The following is a 20,876-nucleotide window of genomic DNA, read 5'->3' on the forward strand; positions in this document are numbered from 1 at the left end:
ACTGTGAAACTCAATTCACTCACACCTGAAGTCATGGTGGAAAAGAAACACGAGATTCTTTATTGCATTTGCATGGTTTACGTGGTACAATACCACTGTAACAAAAAAAATGGAGTATTTCATACTAGATATACATAGTAATCGGTCTCTATAAACATCATTTGGCGAAGTCAGCAGCTGTGGGTCTACTATAACTATTTCGTGTCTTCGCAACCTAATGACACTTACATGGTATCGTAGTAACGGAGTGTACAAGGTGTTGTGTATATGTATCGTAAAATACAATTGGTATCAAAATGGGGTGGGGGTGCAAATTCATAAAATGTGCAACAACTACTATAATGAGGTTACGAGGAAACGAAATATGAAAGATGAGTTATTCACACTGAATCAACAGAGAATGAAGGGTGATTAACGTAACGAATCTCAAAAAACAACAACAATGTGTGTAAATAATGCCCATTATTCTGGCCTTGTTACAGGCCGTTCTTCAATTTGTACATTCAGGGGCGCAAATGGAAGTGGCTTGCCTCGTTTTGTTGCCTCACAATGTTTGTTTTTCGGCTTTGAGCTTCAACAGCAACATCCGCTGTAGTTAACTCCAACAGGAAGACTTTGGGACACTAACCTATGTGTACGTCGACAGCAACAACAGCATTCGTGTTCAAAATTTACATCTCATCTCAACGTCGCATTTTGCTCACCTCCTACCGTCACTGATTTAGCAACGAGTCGACACTGACGATTAAATATCGTCGCTTAATTATATTAACAACTAATTGGCACCGCTTGTATCTAATTTGTGTCCTCTATTCGATTCGAAGTGAACATACGATGATTCGCAAAGCCTTTGTTACGCTTGCATTGGTGGCAAGCAAATGCACGTACTGAGGTGCTCCAATTAAGAGAAACAGTGGAAGGTACCACAGTCAGAAACTCTTTCACTACGACCCGAGACACTGGTGAGGGTGTGACTGTGTCTCACAAACTATTCCTTTGTTTGTTCAGTTGTTCAGCTAAAAGGTGCAGAGATAAATGACATCTAGATGGCGTGCGTGCACGTGAGTATCCGCTTGGCGACTTGGTGAAACTAAAGTGAATCGAAACGCGCGACATAATCCCACACTGGATAAGAGTATTTACAGTAACACGTAAGCGTGTGGGGTTCACGTGCCTGCCTCACGTGTTATCTGCATAGATCGTTGAACTTGCGCAGGTACATTTCACTTAAAGGTCGTGACATTTGTAAGCGTTCTGTCACAGGAAACGGGGACATACATTCGAGTTACGTGTAGATGCCAAATTCAAAATTTCATCCAGCCACAGCAAAATCTAATCGAGTTCTGCCAGTTGACGCCTCCATTGCTTGGCACGACAGAGACCAGATATTACTTACGGCGATGTCTCAGCAGTGAAAGTGCTGGCTGTAAAACTCAATTATGTATAATTGGCTACAAATTCAGGATGAGACAGCAGCGTTTGTTTAGCTCATTTGTGCGCAGACTGTCGCTTTCACGAAAACTACCTTGAAAGTGTCTGTAAATTGTGTTGAGCATTAGAAACAGACTTGCAGTTGCGGAACAATGTTTGCTAGCTTTTGCAAAACCTATCTACATTACACAAGTTTGAAAAATAGAAAAATTGTGCTCTGATCCCAAAGCATCCTGCTTAGGAATGTACCTGAAGCGATACAGGGTCACTACACATATTGGCACATGTAACATAGCACATCGGGCATGTACAACAATGCATTTTGTGCTACACTTCAAAACAATTTAAAACTAGAGGAACACAGCGTATTGTCTAGCACTTTGTTCAAACATTTGTCCTAGCAAAGCGAAAGCGAATGAAGTTTGGGTCGCATTTCGGTTGATGGCTTTCTTTTTTTTTCTTTAGCTGCACCAAATTTTCAAAAATAGAAGAATTGCACATAAAAAACACTTCCAATTTTGTCATTAGCTTACATGACTTGGCAGCCATTAGGCATAAGGTTGCTTGTGTAGTGGGATGGCTAATTAACCGAGATACTTTAATTAGCTTTTTTTAATTAGATGCGAGGTAGCAAAGTTGGAGGCAGTCATTATTTAAAGCGACTCTGTTTCTTTAAGATGCTGATATGTGCACACACGAAATATCCGTTGCCAAATTTTGCTATGCAAACGAGCTGAAACTGAAATCGCACACATCACAGGCGCGGGAAAAGGTTCAACCTAGGCCTATAAGCTTCTCTGGGGCGCAAACAAAGGACGTGGAATGAACGCTGCTCTCCTTGTGGCTCAGGCGCGCTTTCCTACAGTTTCGGCTCATTTGCATAGCAAAACTTGGCACTGGATATCTCAATGTGCGCACACGTTTCAGGACTTTAAAGAAACAGACGTTTTTCAAATGATGACTGCCTCCAATTCTACTACATATCATATTTCCATGAAAGCATCTAATTAAAAAGCTAATGAAAATATCTGTTAATTAGCCACCTCGCTACACAAGCAACCTTATTCCTAATGGCCACCAAGTCACGTAAGCTAACGACAAAATTGCACGCAATTATTATTATCTTTTTATCTAGTGCAATTAAGAAGAGCACCCTGTATAATGCCATCCCGTCGCCGATTGTTGCATATTTACTGAATGTCCTAAGGCACCCTGTCCACAAAATAAGATTTTGTGATGTAATTGAAATTTTGAAATGCTGGAACTTTAAATGTGGAAATATCGTAGGGAGCACTAGAATGCTTGATTAATATGTGTAGCATTTCTTAACCGTAACGTATCATTCGTGAAATCATATCAAAATCATGTGTGCGTGCTTATCTTCTACTGCTTTCATTGGGATGCAGATTCTTTGAACTAGTAAAGCTCATGTACCTAAGAACAACCTATATGAGCAGGCTAAGGTAAAATTACCATAACTACTCTTCTTTGTTGTTGTTGTTGTTGTTTACTGTACAAAAAGAAATATGTATCCACTCGAAATGTGTGACTGAGCTGCGATCTTTGGGTTCAGTCTTTTTTTTTTTTTTTAACTTCATCCAACAGGTAAAAATCAGGGAGTACTCTAAACAACAATTCAGAGACAACTTCGATTTCTTTTTCTTGGCTGCAGGTGCTGAGATATCAGTCTACTCAAATTTTGCATTTCAGTACTTTGAAGGTCCTCTTAAGGCTGCAGGGAGTGCAGAAATGGTTATTTCGCTCCCAACAACGTGCATTAGAATGTGCTATTCTCAGCTCAACTCAAATAGTACCATGGCAACGGTTGTTTTTTTTTGTTTTTTTTAGGTGAACGCAAGGGATGCAGCGATTACACAGGGGAAAACACAACATTTTACGCGTATTAAATGGAACCACTCGTCCGTGGGTACGTCTGGTGAGAATAGCTGGAAAATATTTGCAGTCCTTGCCCAAAATGCCAGACGATTTTTCAACTGGTGCAGCTTATTGATCGGCAATATTTCAGCAAATTTTCTTCATAATTCTCTGTTTCAAGGTACGGGTGAGACCCTAACACACGTGTGTACAATGTCTTGTTTGCATGGAAGAACTGACACAACTCAAAATTTTCAATCTCATTTCAAACACTATAATGAGCAGAGCCCCTAGCTTTCTGCGAAATTTCGTGGAATTGGCCACGTCTTGCAGAGCCTCATGTTTTCCTCAGGATCGTGTGTTTTTTGCAGAATATTAGATGTATTACAGAATATGTAAGGATTTCAATCTATCCGAGACATTTTCTTGGATTAAAACCAAGATCAATCGCGACTGATACTGGACGCCTGCATGGCCGAGCATGCCGCGACAGAAAATTTAACGACAGGAACACCCGGAGAAAAGAAATTGTCGGGGTTGAGTTTTTTTTTTTTTTTTTCACTGAAAAGTTACGAAAGGCTGGGAAAGCGTGTGGGACTAGTCGGTAAGCTATCTTGGGGTGAATGTTGCAACATTTTTTTGTTTTTGCTTTTCCTTATCTACGGAATCCCGCGGATTCGTAAATCCAATCTGCGGATATACGTTGATTTGCCACCGCGGAAGGCTAGGGACTCTGATGATGAGTATCAGGCACTATACTGAGTATGTAACTGCACTGTGCAGAAGCAAGCTACAATTGCATTTACTTTCTAAACTGAAAGCACGATAATAAAAAAAAGAAGGACACGGAATATCCAAGCCCAACTGAGTGCTTTACACTCCCCACGTCAGACTGGGAATCCTCACACCTTGGAAGTCCAAAAGACCCCGTGGCCTTTGCTGCAAATGGCCGACACACTGAGTACCCCGTGCAGGGAGTACCGCGTTCGTTCCACGGGCGATCCGCAGCGGCTGCAGAAGCGGAACAGGGGTTCCAGCTCTTTCCACGTGACCACGTATTCCATGTCCACCTCGAGACCACCGTTCGACGGCGGTTCGTTGTGCTTGGGCTTGAGAGACAAGTCCGTGGCGTGTTCGCTTGCATCGTCCTCGTAGCACTGGAGTATGCACTCCGGTTCCAGCATGTTTGGGTGCTCATCCACCTAGTGGGGGAAAAAAGGAAAAAGACGTGGACGGTTGAAGATATTAGGAGCCACGTATATTTGTCGGTCAACGCCGAACGCAGCGGCACCGGTTTCACGGACGGGTTTTCCGGACGCGACTGTCCCTTTAAATCATCACCAAGATCTCACCATTCAACGTAACAATATCTGTTAGGCCTACCTCTTCTTTTATATCACCCGCTTCGTTCGGCGGAGAGACGTGGACCTGACCCCGAGCTGGGGGGTTGTTACCCATACAGGTCACCGGGGGTGACGACAGCCCTCCTTTTTTTTGCGCGTCGATCTGAGTGGGGGGGAAAAAAAAAGGCACTCTGACATTGTGGCTCCATCAACAATTGCTTCATTGAAACACTTTGTAGCAGATTTGGTCAAAATTAGTTCGTTGTCCAGAGACTAGTATGATTATGAGCTACGCCAACGGTGATTGGTCCGTGGATTAATATTTCCCCATCCCCGGGGACCCTAATATTTCGGTCGTCGGGGAGGACATTGCTGAGTGCCCTAAATACGCCATGAAAAGAGCAACGATACGGACAACAGACTTTTAAAAAAAAAATTGATGACAGTGTTTAAAAATTAAATAATGCGAACAAGTGACAGTGAGTCGCGTACTGAACCGAAAACGGAAGTGTTGGAAATTATTTTTCTCGTATATTATACGACACTCGACGATCACTGATGTGACATCCGTAATGGCGGTTAGTTCTGAAGCGGTACTTGCGGTCAAGTTATGTTTCGATAGTCCGCATGGGAAGATGACACGATGACAGCTGGTTTAACCTGACCACGATATTGTGAGACGATCAGCTGGTGTGTCGCCGCAGTTGACTTCAAAGAAACGGGAGGAATTTCGACGAGCGCGTGCTGTTTCGCTTAACGTTCGACGTTGAACTTGTCAGCCGTTTAAGTAAAAGCCGGAGGCGCTCTAGTGAAAGGTGAAATGACCATGAGATACGTGAAAAAGTTCACCTTTGCAGGTGGTTTTTCTCGATAAAAAACTGGGGAAAATGCCAAACTCAATGAGTAAGTTAGAGCGGCGAAAGGTTAGTTTAGTGGGTCAGGTAATGCTGGGTTTACCTGTACTACCCGCGGATGGGTGCATCCGTATTTTACCCGCAACCAGCAGCAATACTATTCCCCCCCCCCCAAATCACAAAACCGTGCGGGTACACCTGCACCCGCGCTCACATCCAATCACAAAGGTTTCACTGACTGCCCAGTTTTTTTTTGTCCTTAGCACTGGTTTTCCTTTTTTTTTAAAAGCCCCTACTGGGAAGTACATCCGCGATAACCGACACTAAAAATGCACGGCATAAAGACGTGCAGCGGAAGTATACCTGAGGAGGGATTAACGGCACCCTTGCGCTGTTGCAGTTCCCCAGAGGAGTGATGGTGAGTTCGCTCGGAGGCCTCGGGAAACAATCCGACCCGTCTCGAAGTAAAGGCAGGGGATTAACAGTGTTGTCAGCTGTCTTGACGAATTTGCGACGTCCGTCGCGCTGAAAGGAAACGTGCAAAAAAAACACATCGATTGTCCGGCCCATTGATTAAGAGCACCACGCTGGCTCACTTCGTCCATACCATCTGCATGGTCCCTAAAAGCAAACGTCAGAATGCACGTGTGATGTGTCAGGATGAAACTGCATGGTGCAATCTTATTTTGCATCAACTTATTCTCGCAATGCTAGAGATTTGGTTCGTTATTTGTAAGTACCAAACAGGGCTTTAAAAAAAATTCAGGAACACATCCCCAATGTTCATTTTCTGGAAAAGGGGGATACCCAGGTTGCCAGGTGGAACGTACGTCTCTCTGTTTGTTCCAGCCTCGGAACAATTACCTTCCAGCATACGAAGCTCTGTGCGGTGCAGATAAAACCTGGGCCAATTTGCTGCCTTAGCGAACAAGTCTATCCACAATTGACCCTTAATGATTATTCGTGCTTTATCCGAACCCGCAAGTGTTCTGTGGAAACACAGGTACATTGTGGAATGCATACTTACAGGTTTCCCAATGCGTTCAGTCACAGACCGTTTTCTATGGAAGCAGCCAGTTCCTTGCTGCATAGGATGATTATGCACAAATGAAGATGATATGATGGCCAGCTTGCGCGACGATGAACGATATCTCAAGTAGATGTGAGCATCGCAGAGTTGTCTCGCGTCCCTGTTGAACAGAGAGACAGCCATCGTGAGCTTACACCAGGGGAACCGGCTTCCCCGCATCCACTTGTATAGTACAATCAAACTCCTTTATAGCGAACACCTTTTTAACGAAAATACCACTACAGCAAATTTTTTTGCGGTCCCGCTGGAGCCCTATAGGTCCAATAATGGACATCCTTTTTAACGAATATACCTTTACTGCGAATTTTTTTTTTGCTGTCCCCGGAGTTTCGTTGTAAAGGAGTTTGACGTACACCCTCGTTATAATATAACCAAGACCCCCCAACCGGTAACAGTTTCCGTCAAACTTTCCGTTGTTACGGGACTACAAAGTCTAACGGACGTGGGTCGTTCGGTGTCTTCTGCTTTTCCGCCCGTATTTGGCCACCTTACCAAACAAATATTGCGAAGGAAAGGACGAGAAAAGGTAGGTCTTACCCTTCTTGCAGTTTCTTGAGTGTCTTGTTGGCGTCCCCGCAGTTGACACAACACAAGACAAGTCCCGAGTATTTGATAGCGCTGTCAATCTTGTCCTTTCGTCGTCTGTTTTCTGCTTCCACGCTGCTGGAATTTTTCACACGGAATATGTACCTGGATTTCTTCTCGAACTTTACAAACAAACCACTGAACTCTTCGAATGTGGAAAATTCGCTTCGAGTTCCGAAAACGTCGAGGAAGATGCTGGAAGTGTCCACACGGAGCCCTCCGTCGGCCTCCATCGTACTTGAATGGATCACACAGAGCTTGAACACCTTGACAGCGTTCACGGACTGTCATGTGTATGGTTTCTCTTACCGTGTGAACAAATATTACCATACACGAGCTACAAGTGTAGTGTTGAATGCGTAGCTACGAAACATAGCGTCTCCGTTAAGGGTATTGTTTCACAGCGTTCAACTAGCTTAGCCCACTTTTCGGATGATACGCATGGTGATTTCAAGATGATACCGAGTTTTCATCCCACTGCGTGGTTTGTTATTGTTTTCGTGCATCACGCACAACCTGTCAAAAGATTTCAAACAAAAATGGCGGATGTTTGATGTTGCCAGGCGCGTTTTCTACAAGGACGCGTTTGCCTGCCCCGATGACTCTGTTGAAAAACTGCATAATGAAGCCGCAGAATGAATATGAAGTTATTTTCCGTTGCGTGGGTAGCTGAAGCCGCATTGTTTTCTGTTCCATTTTATTTTCGTCATGGAGGCACACCACTCCAACGCATGCACTATAGAAATCATATGGCATGCGCACACCAGCGTCGGCAGCGTCAGCCGTGTTAGAACCCGCGCGATCCTGGGTTCATTCGCAGGATCGGCAGGACAGGCACTGATCTGGGATGGTGTTTCGCAAAAACCTTGAGCGTGGGCAGAAACACGGAGGCAGCGCCACCAGACCTCAAATTCCCCCATTTTGGGTCTCAAAAACGTGAATATAAACCTCAAAAACTTCACCTTAGGTATACACAGTGCTTTATCCATACCCGCCCCCCCCCCCCCTCCCAAGTGTTTAGCAACATCCCCTCACTTTTTTTTTCTCTGTACTACTGTTACAATGTAACTACCACCCCCCTTTTTTTTGGGAGGTGTCAGAAAATCCCTGTTGAGAGTACATACCCTTGCGCTTGCAATGTCTGCCATATGTCACCCAGTATTTTCATCCCGGGGGGGGGGGGGGGGGAGACAGTGACGGATCCAGATCCGCGGTTTTGGGGAAGGGGGGTTCCCCCCCCCCCCCCCCCCCCCCACACACACACACCACCCCTAGGATGCAAATCCTGTGCAAATTGCGACAACATATGAGACAATTTGGAGGAGAGATAAGGTCTTTGGCTGGGTCTTGGGAGGAGGAGCACTCTAGGAGTGCTGCGGAGGTCGTCAACCATTTGGCTGGAGGTTCATCAGCTTGGATCCATGGCAGAAAATTTCACACATTACCTCGCAGTAAACATAGAACAAACTAAGGTTTTATTTGAATACATTCACACGCACAAAAAAAATTCAATAAATAAATGACTCAGGTGATGCACATGGCAATTTCCCAGGCTGGAATATTATCACAGGATGTCAATGCACACACATAATTTACTGGTACCTGTTGCAGTTGGTTGTCCCAACATGCAGAGCCAGAACAGAGGAGCGCATTGGTCTAGATAATAATAATAATAGTAATAATTGGGAGTTTACATCAAGAGACAACTGAGACATTGGTCTAGAGCTGTCCACTAATTTTCAAAGTGGAACTGTTGGCGATGTGCCAAATTTTCATCCAGCAGAACTTCCTAGCCTTTTTGATGAACAAGAAAAACAAACATCTGGTTTCAGTTTCACGCTGACACAATGCATGCTTGGCAGGACAGTTACAGGACGTTACTGGCGGTCATGTTACAGCAGCAAAAACGCTGGCCATAAAATTCAATTATAAATAACTGGCTGCGGGTGTAAATAAAATATTTTGACTGGAAGCATCATAAGAAAGTACATGACAGCGTTTCCTTAGCTTGGGTCAATCCAATAATTAATCCAACCATTATGCCCGTTGCAAATAGTTATCCCAAACCATTTGTCCCCAGTTCTTTCGAGCATGTACTACTCCCAAGCTCTACTACAGGTTTTACCGGCGATTTTAGTCCAAGTGCCAGCTAAATTAATCCATGCCCCATAAAGTTTGCATGGTACGTGGATTAATTTTGATGGCGCTTGGATTAAAATCGCCGGGAAAACCTGTAGTTCTTTCTTGTTGCATGCTGGTATTTAACGATTTGAATACTATTACGCTCTGATAAACCAATATATAGTTACATATCACAAGACTACTTGGCACATTTTGAGACCTTAATGACTATGGAACAGTAAAAAAAAGTTTATAAACTGATATCTCGTACTGACACATACTCAAGCTGCTTGTACTGTGACATCCGCAAGCCACATCCGATTGCCTGCGAAAAATTGAGTACTTTCCATTAGTTGACGAAATAAGATCTGCGTGATTTAGACCGATAGAAAATGTGAAAACTTGGAACACACTGTCCTTGTTGTCTGGACTAGAGGACACATGTCCAAAATGCACACGTGCTGGCTGAGGAGATTTCACGTAATCTGTAACTGGCTCTCATAAAACTCCGTAGCTTCTGAATTGTAGAATGGGAGTATACCTCAGGTCATTAAAATATTGCCACCAAACTAGGTTAAAAATTGGGCTGGTTGATATTATTCCTTTGAAAACGATAAAACAGTCGGGTGATTATGTAGGGTTGTCTTATTTAAAAAAAACATTTTCACACTTCTGAAAGATTATGGGGAAAAGAAGATCAGGTCCATCCCACATAGCAGATGTTGTAAGATCAAGTATAAGTCATAGGAAGTACGAAGGCGGTTTTGTTGTTTTTAAAGGAATATTGCAACCAAACACATATCACACAACAGCAGATTATAAATAGAAAACAGGTGTATAGGACCACACAGACAGAACACAACGCTAATACTTTGAAGTAAAATTAACCGTATAAATAATTACAAGATGAGAGATTCAAACCCTAACGCTTCTGAATGTGTTGACTGTCAAAAACGCTATCACGTATCGGCGTAGGATAGGTTTAGATAGCGTTATCTTTTACATGAGCGACCACTACGTGATTTCACTTTTCAAATCTATCATACAGGAATACAGAATCTGAAAATAAATTTCACAAAACAAATATAACTAATCTTCTGGTCTGCCTCTACGTCAGTCCACATGACTACTGACGAACGGATTAGACTTAGATTTAGGGACTCCAGTAGACATTAGTAAGTCTCGCACTGAGATAACTCCAGGGGACACATATCCAGGAAAATTATAATCCTGAAGGTTTTTTGCATCCTTATGAGAGTTGCAGAATCCATTATTAGGTCTCTATGCCTGAACTGTGAATTCATTAATCTACTAATTGATGGCGGTAACAATTAACTGATCGACTACTACATGAAAAAAAAAAAAAAACTGAGATAAAAATTTCCTTGCATACGACTTTCTGTAACTCTCCCATAAAAACTCTGCATGACTTCACGATAACTACTACAGCTGCACTTCAATGAACGGTTACCTGTAGAACTAAAATGCCGCAGGAACAAAATCGGTAAACAGCACGTCAGTGATGACGACGACGCAGTCATCCAGTGACTAGAACACGAGCTATACAGTGACAGGGTAGTACTGTAAATGACGATAGTTCACTAGGATTGGTCACGTTCGAGCGACAATGACTTAGAAAGGACCTGCCGTTGGGTGTCTAAACTCGAGTGTCGTCTACGGGCTTTCCCGGCGATTTTAATCCGTGTGCCAGCTAAACTAATCCATGCCCCATAAAGTTTGCCTGGCACATAGATTAATTTCGATGGCGCTTGGATTAAAATCGGCGGGAAAACCTGTAGACTCGGCGAGTCGTGCCAAGATCATCGTGTTCTATGAGAACCGAGAAATCACGCTGTCCCCATTCTCGAGTCTTGCGCCGCCTTAAAACGCCACCAGGTTGCAGCGCGGTTCGACATAAAAATGAACACCTCGGACGTTTACCCCCCAGCCACGTCGTAAAACGTCCCAACGTCGGCGCGAGGAGTTCGGGATCGTCGTGACAAAAATTATGCGCTACAACGGATCCGCGCTAAACAAAGTCCCGCAAAAAGGCGGGGAGTATCGTCTCTGCACACAGTGTCCCCGAGATCGTCTTCCTCAAGTCGTCGCAGCATGTTGAGCTTTCTCAAACTTGCGCTCCACCTGGTGTCCCTCCGCGCACTCGTACTTGATCGTCAGCGTCCCCGTCCTGGCGTCCCGATCGCTTCGGATGTCCGCTTTGCTGCCGCATCGACTGCAGAACCTCATCAGTTCCTGCAGGTCGGCCTGGGTCACTAAAAACCGATCCGCGCCTGCCGCCGTCCCTTTGAGCCCCCTCCTCGACGGACTTTCCTTCCCGTTGAGCACAGAGTTGATGCTTTCGATGATGACCCCGTTTTTCCCGTCGCCCTTGGACTCGTCGCAAGGGACGACACATTTGTCTTCGTCGCACTGCAAGATGCACTCGGGCTCCAGGAGGGAGTCGCTGACGTCGGGAATGCTGTCGGACTGGTCGTCCTTCAGGTCCGGAGGCGTGGAGCTCTGTACGACGACGGTGGATGGTGTCACTACGTTTGAGTTCTTTGGCACTAGGAAGAGGTTTTGGAAAGAGAGCGGAGTTTGAGGAGAACTGAGCAGCTGGAACAGTACTGGGTCCTTCGGTAGAAGGTGTTCGGAGAGGATGGGTAAGGAGAGCTGGCGTCCCGTCCCGTCCTTGTTGGGAACGAGAGCCGTGACGAGAGTCTTGGTCTTGGGCGCCAGGGGCGACGGCTGACAGGGAGGGGGGCTCGAAGGTTTTTCCGTGGGCCAGTACTGACGCGTGCGACTGCGGCATACGACAGCGTCTTGCTGCAAAGGGAGGTTCAGAACTTGTTGGTGCTATATAATCTGCATCACAGCCTACCAGATTACATCAACCATGTCATAATGTGCAACTATTGTGCAGTGTCTTCCATCGCGATTGAATAGTCAAAATTATGTGGGCGACAAAAAAATATGCGTTTCTATCAGGAGCATTACATTATATTGTCTTTGATCGTGCGAAATCCAATCGGATTTTGGAAACGAAAATTTCTCTTTAATTAAAAATCTGGAGAAGTGGAGAGTGCATGGAAATAACCGGGCCTCCAAGATGTTCTCGATGAAGCTTTTTTTTTTATCATATACCGCTAGAGCGGGTATATGCTTGACAAGATATGCGCAATATCACGTACACAATACGAAACGACCGCCGCATTATCCGTTGAAAATATTGCAAAAGGAAATCACCTCTGTCGTCCCATGGTTATGCACGGAGTTGAAGTCCTTGATATAAAGTTTCTGCCCATCTCTCGTGCACCGGATCTTTATGTGGAAAGGGCAGTTGATCTGCCTCGAACTGAAAGCGACATGAAAACAATAATAATACACTTACACAGATACGAACACATCAACGTAAACAAGCCGCGATGAGTCATCTTGTGTTAACGAGGCTCCATATATGGTGCAGGGACTCTAGTTACGATGTAAACACCGCGAAATATCTTGGCGAATCAACGAGTATATGTACGCCACTGAACGAACGCACTCTCGTCGCATGTAAACAAAAGAAAGCGCATTTTATCGCTCATAATTTACCACACTCGAAATATCGTTAAGCGCGAATGAATAGGAGGTATCATTTTGGCATCACGTGTAACTCGATACGATGCCCCGGTTGGAAAGAGATGCAGAAAAGCTAGAGCGAGCATCAGAGAATAGCAGACGACCGCGGAGAGGATGCAATACGAAAAACACTCGTGGAACCGATTTTAAATTCCCTACCTGGACACTTCGGCTCTTCCGTAGTGTCTGGCCACCGACGCCGAAGGATTTCCTCTCGACTGGAATTTGCGCCCACCCCGAACACAGGCATAGTAAATTTCTGCAAACTTCAGTTCCGGGTTGTAGCCGTCGGTCGATCGCACCTGAGCAGCTTGTATCTTCCGCGAGCTCCGGATGTACAGTTGGACGGAATTCTTCTGCTGGAAAAGCTGGATGCGTCGATGGAGCTCCGTAAAAGATGCGAACTCCTCGCCGATGCTGAAAGTGACGTCGGCAGCCATTTTCACGTAAAGTCCATGGCGTCAACACCGCCGCTTTCACCCCCTCTTCGCCGCGCGTTCCGACTGTTGCCGCGGGCTCATTGGTGGATCGCATCACGTGCAGCGCGTCACGTGACGTCGCTGTGTAAGGACAAGCCAATGAAAGGGTTGGCTCGAATTCTGCTAACAGCGTACGTCATTACAGCCCAAGCGTTAGCGTAATTAAGCGGGCGCTTCTGTTTTTCGCAGCTTCGGTCTCTAATGTGCACGCGCAATCACTCCGATTTTGTCATTGAAACGCTGCAAGTTCAAGGGCCAAAACAAAACGATGGATACATCGCGTTTTCCCCCATTCAAAAACCCGCGTAAGCAGATCGCTCGTTTTACCAGATGGGAGATACCTACGACCATAAAAAACTTTGAAACTGCCGCGGAAGTATGGAAGGCGGAAGTAGAATATAGCGACCTCGCAGCGAACGATATTTCGAAGATGACTGACAGCTTCCACTCCACAGGAGACTGTCCTGGCAATGCCCCAAACACTGTCCCCGACAAGAAGAGCCCAGAATCGCGAAACGCCGGAAAAAAAGTACTCCTGTAAAGCTTGCTTCACCCTTCGCTCCGAAGCTTTGAGGAGAAACTAACCCTTGAGTAAAAAAATCACTCCAAATTTGGATTACATCCAATTCCTTTAATTCTTTAGCTACCGCCTACACTGAGCAATTTTTCTACTACATTCAACACCATATTAGCCCATGTGCATCTTTATCATGAGCGGGGAACAGACTTCTTGTACCTCTTTGAGCTTAGCCTGCACGTCATGCGCGGGAGCTTCCATGTTGTCGTCAAGCCAGCGGTTCGCTTCCTGACAGCACTTCAGCACCTTCTCTTTCTCTTCAGCGCTTATCTTGTCGCTGATGACTTCCTTAATGGCTTGTTGAACGCTGAACGCGTAGCTCTGCAAGGAGTTCTTGGCTGCAACCTTCTCTCGTTGAGCGATATCTTCTAGTCTGTACTTCTCCGCCTCCTTCAGCATGCGGTCAATCTCTGCGTCGGATAACCTGCCCTTCTCGTTGGTTATGCAGATGGACTGCGCGTGCCCCGTACTCTCATCTCGGGCCGAGACGTTCATTATGCCGTTCATGTCGATCTCAAACGTGACTTCAATCTTGGGCACTCCACGAGGAGCAGGCGGGATGCCCGTGAGCTCGAAGCGTCCTAGATGGTGGTTGTCCTTGGTCATGGTCCTTTCGCCTTCATACACCTGAATGGTGACGCCAGTCTGGTTGTCCGAATAAGTGGTGAAAGGCTTGGAAGTCTTACACGGAACCTTGGTGTTACGACCAATAATCTTTGTCATGACCCCTCCGGCAGTCTCGATACCGAGGGACAGTGGAGCAACGTCAAGAAGTTTCACATCTTTAATCTTGTCGTCTTTGTCACCGGCAGTTACAGCTGCACTGACAGCAGCTCCGTAGGCAATAGCTTCATCCGGGTTGATGTTCTGGCAAAGTTCCTTGTCGTTAAAGAACTCCCGGATCATTTTCTGTATTCTCGGAATACGACTGGAACCGCCGACAAGCACTACGTCGTCAATTTTGGCTTTTTCCAGCTTGGCATCTTCTAGCACCCTCTCGACGGGGCTCAACGTACTCTTGAAAAGGTCCAGGCACAGATCTTCGAAACGCGCACGAGTAATCTTTGTGTAGAAATCATTTCCATCGAACAGAGCGTCGATCTCTATGCTGGTCTCGGCAGTGCTGGATAAGATTCGCTTGGCTCTCTCAGCGGCAGTCCTCAACCGTCGCACTGCCCTCGGTTTGTCACCGATATCTGCCTTGAACTTCCTCTTGATTTCTTCCAGGAAATAGTCAACTAGCCTGCTGTCAAAGTCCTCACCTCCTAAGTGCGTGTCTCCAGCTGTGGCCAGCACATCGAATGTTTGAGAATCCTTGATGGTCAACAGGGAGACGTCGAAGGTTCCTCCTCCCAGGTCAAAGATAAGGACGTTCTTTTCACCGGCCGTGATTTTGTCGAGACCATACGCCAAAGCAGCGGCCGTGGGTTCGTTGAGGATCTTTGGAACGTGCAGGCCGGCGATAGTGGCAGCATCTTTCGTCGCCTGCCTTTGGGAGTCGTTGAAATAAGCCGGAACTGTAACGCAGGCCAAGGTTATCTTCTGCCCTAAGTACGCCTCGGCTACCTCTCTCATCTTCGTCAGGATCATAGCAGAAATCTCTTCGGGGTTAAACACCTTCTCTTCGCCCTTGTAGGTTACCTTGATCTTGGGTTGATTGTTGTCATTGACGACGGTGAACGGAAGATGTCTCAAATCTTCCTGGATCTTTGGATCATCGAAAGTCCGTCCGATTAGACGTTTGGAGCCGAACACCGTGTTTTCGGGGTTCAGGGCCACCTGGGCCTTGGCAGGGTCACCGATGAGTCGTTCGGTGTCCGTGAAGGCGACATAGCTTGGCGTCGTTCGATTCCCCTGGTCGTTGGCGATAATCTCCACCTTTCCGTGCTGAAATATTCCAACGCAAGAATAAGTGGTGCCAAGATCAATACCGATGGCGGGGGTGTCGTCCGTCATGATGGGGGACCGTTCAGAATGTCAGGCTACTGCGTGGCACCGTTCGCTGCTCGCGTTGAACGTACAGCGCGTGTCCTTCTTCACGTCGTCTTTCACTGGTACGTCACGCAGTCTGTGGACCAATGGTGTCTCATCTTGTGCCCATGCTGCAGATGAAAATGTGGCTGATAAAAGACATCCGGTCTTCCACCAACAACTATACAGTGAACCCTCGTTAATATGACCCCCGATAATATGACATACGCGTTTTACGACCATACTCTTGGGGAACAACGCTGTGAAACCCCTGTAAATCACCCCCGTTAATATGACAATTCCGCATTATGACCAAAATTTTCGGGAACGACCATGGTCATAATAACGAGGGTTCACTGTATATGGTTTTGGCAAAGACGTACTCTTTGGGAAGGAAAGCCAGTTTCTGCAAGCAGATGGCCGTCGCAGAAAGACTCTGCGTCCAATAGATGTGAATATCAGCAAGGTGTCGTGTGGTTTCCGTTTTCCGTGAGACCGATCAAACGTATTTACTTTATCCAAATACGCGCCTAGTAGGAGGGTGGTGGTGGTGGTGGTGGTGAAAGGGCTTGCCGTTGTCGGCCTCACGTGTGTGGGCAACGTCACGACTGACGCCCTGGGGAAATGTGCGTCCTGGGCCGACTTCTAGGGGAACTGTGCCGACATATGTCTGAAAGCGTCTGAGGAAAACCCAGGAAAAACCCCAGACAGCACAGCCGGCACCGGGATTCGAACCCGGGTACCTTAGTAGGAGGGAGCTGCGGCCGCATGCGGTGGCCACTATTCTGACCACACGGGCCAATCGTTTCGCCCATTCCTGAAGCCACTGGAAGGCCAGTTTCCCAATCAAACGCGCTGCGTGCGTTCCGCCTTCTCAGCTAGCGCAGCGTAGCGAACGGCCGTGCAGAGTAGCCCACCATAGTGAGAGTGTCGACCGGGTAGCACTCTCTCATCCACTCATCACCTCACTCATTCTCTTACGGGCTTTCTGAAGGAATGCATTGCATTCCCTCACTCCTTCGCTACGTGGAATGTCGTCTGCTTCAGCCAATCGCCGCAGACGATTCCAAAACACAGGCTCTCTGTGGCTGCCCATGCGGATGATGGCGGCTCGTTTCCATAACTACGGCCGCTGAAAGCACGCCGTGATTGGTGGTTAACGACTACGTCACGTCGTTCAAGCGATAGCGATCCGACTTTTTATTTTCTTTTTTTTTTTAAATCTAAGTGACGTTGCTTCAGTTCACTTCGTTTTCGTGAAGAATCATTTCGTTACGGCGAGCGGGGTTCGAGCCCTCGGTCCCTCGGATCTCGAATTGCGTATCAGAGGGCTGTGAATGGGCTGGATGTGGCGTGACCACAGCAGTTAGGAGCCTAGGAATCTCACACAACAGCTGGACATATTGATAATGGATTGATACTTTAAAGGGAGAGTCCGCACCAAAAACATGTTGAGGTACCACAGTGCAACATCAATCCGTACCGTATGATATTTCAGTGAATACACTTTCTCATCCCCAAGTGGTACAGATAATTAGAAAAGGAATATTTTCTTTTGATTGATTAGGCGATCCTCCATGGAAAAGCAGTCCAGCAACACTGGGCTTCACCTCACAGGTATTCCCCAGTGTACGACTTTGCATAGGTTTTGCTTTTACCACCGGCGAATATTTTAGAACGAAATTGAGGAAGCAGACGTTATAATAGTTTCGGATTGTCCCGGATTCTCCCTTTAGGGGGGGGGGGGTAAACTAGGGAATCGAATAGGTCGAGTAGGCAAGTTACTTCAACAAAGTGTGCAGGAAAAGCCAAATTTCCGTTGCAGTTCTTAAACTGCGCGACACGTTTTAATATACCAAAACAAAACCCTCACGTTCCATAAATGTGTATATAAGCTCTCATCTGTACATCAGTCACTGCTCGTATTATGAGTACTCCGAAAGGACAACTCTTAAATAAGGTTCATCATGATAGGGTGCACAAAGGAACAACAACAACTACCAACAATCTGCCCTAGAAATCCCGTTCATCATTTAAACGGAGTACGAAACTGAAACACGTCGGACAGGAACGGCGTGGTCCCACTGTGGTTCGGCCCGGGACAGCCGGGCAGACGAACGTCCGGAGAATCCTCCTGCATTTCCACCTGCATGGAACCGTTGTCCGACACCCTGGTGTCCGCGAGCTGCTTGAGGAGCCCCTTCGCGTCCTCCTTGGTTTCCGGAAACTCTGTGCACTTGTGCGCGTACTCGTACGCCTCTTCTGGAAGGTTCCGCTTGACGCAGTACCTCGCGAGAAACAGGTAGGCGTGCGCCTGGTCTTCCCTGTCGCCCGCGCCCCGAGAGTCTCCGCTGCGGATGTAGTCCTGAAAAGCGGCCCTCGCCTCTTCGTCCTCGTTGAGCCGTTCGTAGACTTTGGCCAGCTTGAGGAGCGCCATTCCTTCTATGTCGCCGACGGCGTGCGCTTTCCAGAAGCACTTCTTCGCCTCCTGGAACTTGTCCAGTTTCTCGTAGGCTTCTCCGAGGGCGACCATCATTCTGGAGTCGTTGGGACGTAGCTGTTGCGCTTGCCTGCACAGAGAAGTTTCAGTCAGTCTTGGGTAGTAACTAAGTTACTTCTAACTTGTAACTGTAACTAGTTACTTTTGGGGTTAACTAGTTACAGTAACAAGTTACAGTTCCAGAAAAGTAGCTTTTAACTGTAACTAGTTCCTGTTTCTGTGAATGTAACTGCAAAATGTAACTAGTTACTTGTGGGGCTAACTAGTTACAGTAACTAGTTACATTTCCAGAAAAGTAGCTTTTAACTGTAACTAGTTCCTGTTTCTGTGAATGTAACTGCAAAATGTAACTAGTTACTTTTGGGGCTAACTAGTTACAGTAACTAGTTACATTTCCAGAAAAGTAGCTTTTAACTGTAACTAGTTCCTGTTTCTGTGAAGGTAACTGCAAAATGTAACTAGTTACTTTTGGGGCTAACTAGTTACATTTCCAGAAAAGTAGCTTTTAACTGTAACTAGTTCCTGTTTCTGTGAATGTAACTGCAAAATGTAAGTAGTTACTCGAATAAATGTCGATCCTTTTTTACGTACGTACACACGTCGTATTTTTCCCTGTGGGAGAGCCACGTATCGACTTATACGGCTTCTGGTTAAGTGCAATGATACTTTCATCGCACTTAAGTAAATGTAAATAAATGTACGTTTTTGACGATTGTATCACCCTCTCGTGGTCATTTTTATCAAAAGTAACTGTAATGTAACTAAGTTACTTTCTCTCAGTCCCTGTAACTGTAACCAGTTACTTGACCAAGAAAGTAACTATAACTGTAACTTAGTTACTTAACCAAGAAAGTAACTATAACTGCAACTCAGTTACTTTTTAGAAGTAACTTACCCAAGACTGGTCTCAGTCATTAATGACGTTGAATATGGGGTGTCGTCTGCTACGACGTTGGCGCATGTTTCAAAACACTCAGGTCGGCAAAATGAATCAACCGGCCATTCAGTGTGTCTGTGCACTATATGCAGTCTTGAAACAACTGACCTAACCCGTCAACAGTCGCGTGGTGGCGCATGCGCAAAAGCGCGTCGTGCGTATAGTCACTTCCGGTTTTGGCGCACGACGTCGTGCATATAGCATTACTCTATTTGAATTTCAAGAAACCCATACCTGTAATAATAGAGGCAGTAATTTGGCATTTTCAGTATCTCGTACGTCTGTCCCAGTCCGTACCAAGCCCTGTAGTCTCGCCTGTTCACTTCAATGGCCTGGCGATACGCCTGAATGGCTGCATTGGTGTTCTTCATCTCCATGTACTCGTGCCCCATGAGCGTCCAGGCAGCAAAATAGTTTGGATTCAGCCGCAGGGCACGTTGGAAGTACAGGACCGCTTTCTCGTGCTGAGACCTCAGGGAATAGAAGTTGCCGATGACGCAGCACGTTTCGGCTCTGTATTTATCGATGGAGCAGGTGTGATGGGCTAAATGGCTGAGCTCGACGCGCAGCTCTTTGACATAAAGGAGATTAGAGTAAATGTCCATGTTGTCCAGCCGGTAAGGATCGACGCGTTGCAACGCTTGAAAGCCTTGGATAGCACGATCCACTATCCTCATATTGTGATAGGCTATCGCTATTTGCGCCATTAAATAGGTGCTCGATTCGAAGCCGTTGCTTTGTAACTGGTGGTAGATCTCTAGAACCTCTTCGTTCAACTGCAGTTCTAGGTAAGTATGACCGATGAAGAATTTCTTCATCCAGTGATCGGGAAGTCGTAAGCTGACGAGCGTATCTTTGTCGGTGACCAGCGAAGCCAGTTCGAGCCACGCTCCCCAATGGAGCGGTTCCCGATGCACGGCTTCGGTGAGCACATCTACAGCTAGCTTGTGCAGCTGTAAGCGTTTGAGCACCACTCCGTAAAGGTAGAGGCAGTAGCCGTCGAGGTCTTTGTGCTGCTGTTCAAGTTCGACGCGGAGATCCTTCAACGCTGGGTTTCCACCGCGATCGCTAGCAGTGACAGGGTCGACAACGTCGTCAAGCCTCTTCTTCTCACCGGATAAGTACTTGGAATAAAAATGAAGAAACTTGGTCCTACTGCTCTTGGCATCTTCAGTGAAATGCGCCACCCTGTCGTACTCTTGCAAGTCGAAATACGACCGGGCGAGGTGGTATGTGTCGTCGTCCTCGCTCGGTTCTGGAGTCACTGGTTGAACGACGACGTCTTTTAAAGCATACGCCAGCTCCGAGGCCCATCTTGCACTCTGTCGGAGTCCGCGAATGGCACATTCACGACGAGATCGGCACAAATCACCCTTGACGCGACACAAATCCCAAGTCGAAATATCCGCCATCTTAGGTTGGTTCCGCAACAGCAACAAGGCTTGGCTTGGCCGTAGCGGCTTGTTTTTTCTCTCAGGTGGCGCTATATGTA

At 46.4% G+C, this 20,876-nt stretch overlaps 4 protein-coding genes across 4 annotated transcripts; all 4 read right to left on the reverse strand.

Annotated features, from left to right (window-relative positions):
• Window positions 1–37: 37 nt before the first annotated feature.
• Window positions 38–7,732, reverse strand: LOC135401671 (uncharacterized). Its single transcript, XM_064634191.1, has 5 exons — window positions 7,131–7,732; window positions 6,531–6,693; window positions 5,867–6,028; window positions 4,690–4,812; window positions 38–4,508 (listed from the first exon to the last, which is right to left on the reverse strand). Exons 1-5 carry the CDS (start codon window positions 7,409–7,411, stop codon window positions 4,209–4,211), a joined length of 1,029 nt encoding a protein of 342 aa, XP_064490261.1. The 5' UTR covers window positions 7,412–7,732; the 3' UTR covers window positions 38–4,208.
• An 898-nt stretch (window positions 7,733–8,630) lies between these two features.
• On the reverse strand, window positions 8,631–13,892 carry LOC135401675 (uncharacterized). The gene is made up of 3 exons (XM_064634194.1): window positions 13,080–13,892; window positions 12,546–12,654; window positions 8,631–12,125 (listed from the first exon to the last, which is right to left on the reverse strand). The coding sequence occupies exons 1-3, from the start codon at window positions 13,358–13,360 to the stop codon at window positions 11,397–11,399; spliced, it is 1,119 nt and encodes a 372-aa protein (XP_064490264.1). The 5' UTR covers window positions 13,361–13,892; the 3' UTR covers window positions 8,631–11,396.
• A 123-nt stretch (window positions 13,893–14,015) lies between these two features.
• LOC135401673 (heat shock protein 68-like) lies at window positions 14,016–16,036 on the reverse strand. Its single transcript, XM_064634192.1, has one exon. It carries the CDS (start codon window positions 15,930–15,932, stop codon window positions 14,088–14,090), a length of 1,845 nt encoding a protein of 614 aa, XP_064490262.1. The 5' UTR covers window positions 15,933–16,036; the 3' UTR covers window positions 14,016–14,087.
• Window positions 16,037–17,745: 1,709 nt separating this feature from the next.
• Window positions 17,746–20,840, reverse strand: LOC135401674 (cell division cycle protein 23 homolog). The gene is made up of 2 exons (XM_064634193.1): window positions 19,619–20,840; window positions 17,746–18,517 (listed from the first exon to the last, which is right to left on the reverse strand). Exons 1-2 carry the CDS (start codon window positions 20,794–20,796, stop codon window positions 17,977–17,979), a joined length of 1,719 nt encoding a protein of 572 aa, XP_064490263.1. The 5' UTR covers window positions 20,797–20,840; the 3' UTR covers window positions 17,746–17,976.
• Between the last annotated feature and the right edge of the window lie 36 nt (window positions 20,841–20,876).

Source organism: Ornithodoros turicata, chromosome 7 (genome assembly GCF_037126465.1).
Source record: "Ornithodoros turicata isolate Travis chromosome 7, ASM3712646v1, whole genome shotgun sequence".
NCBI classification, from domain to species: Eukaryota; Metazoa; Arthropoda; class Arachnida; order Ixodida; family Argasidae; genus Ornithodoros; species Ornithodoros turicata.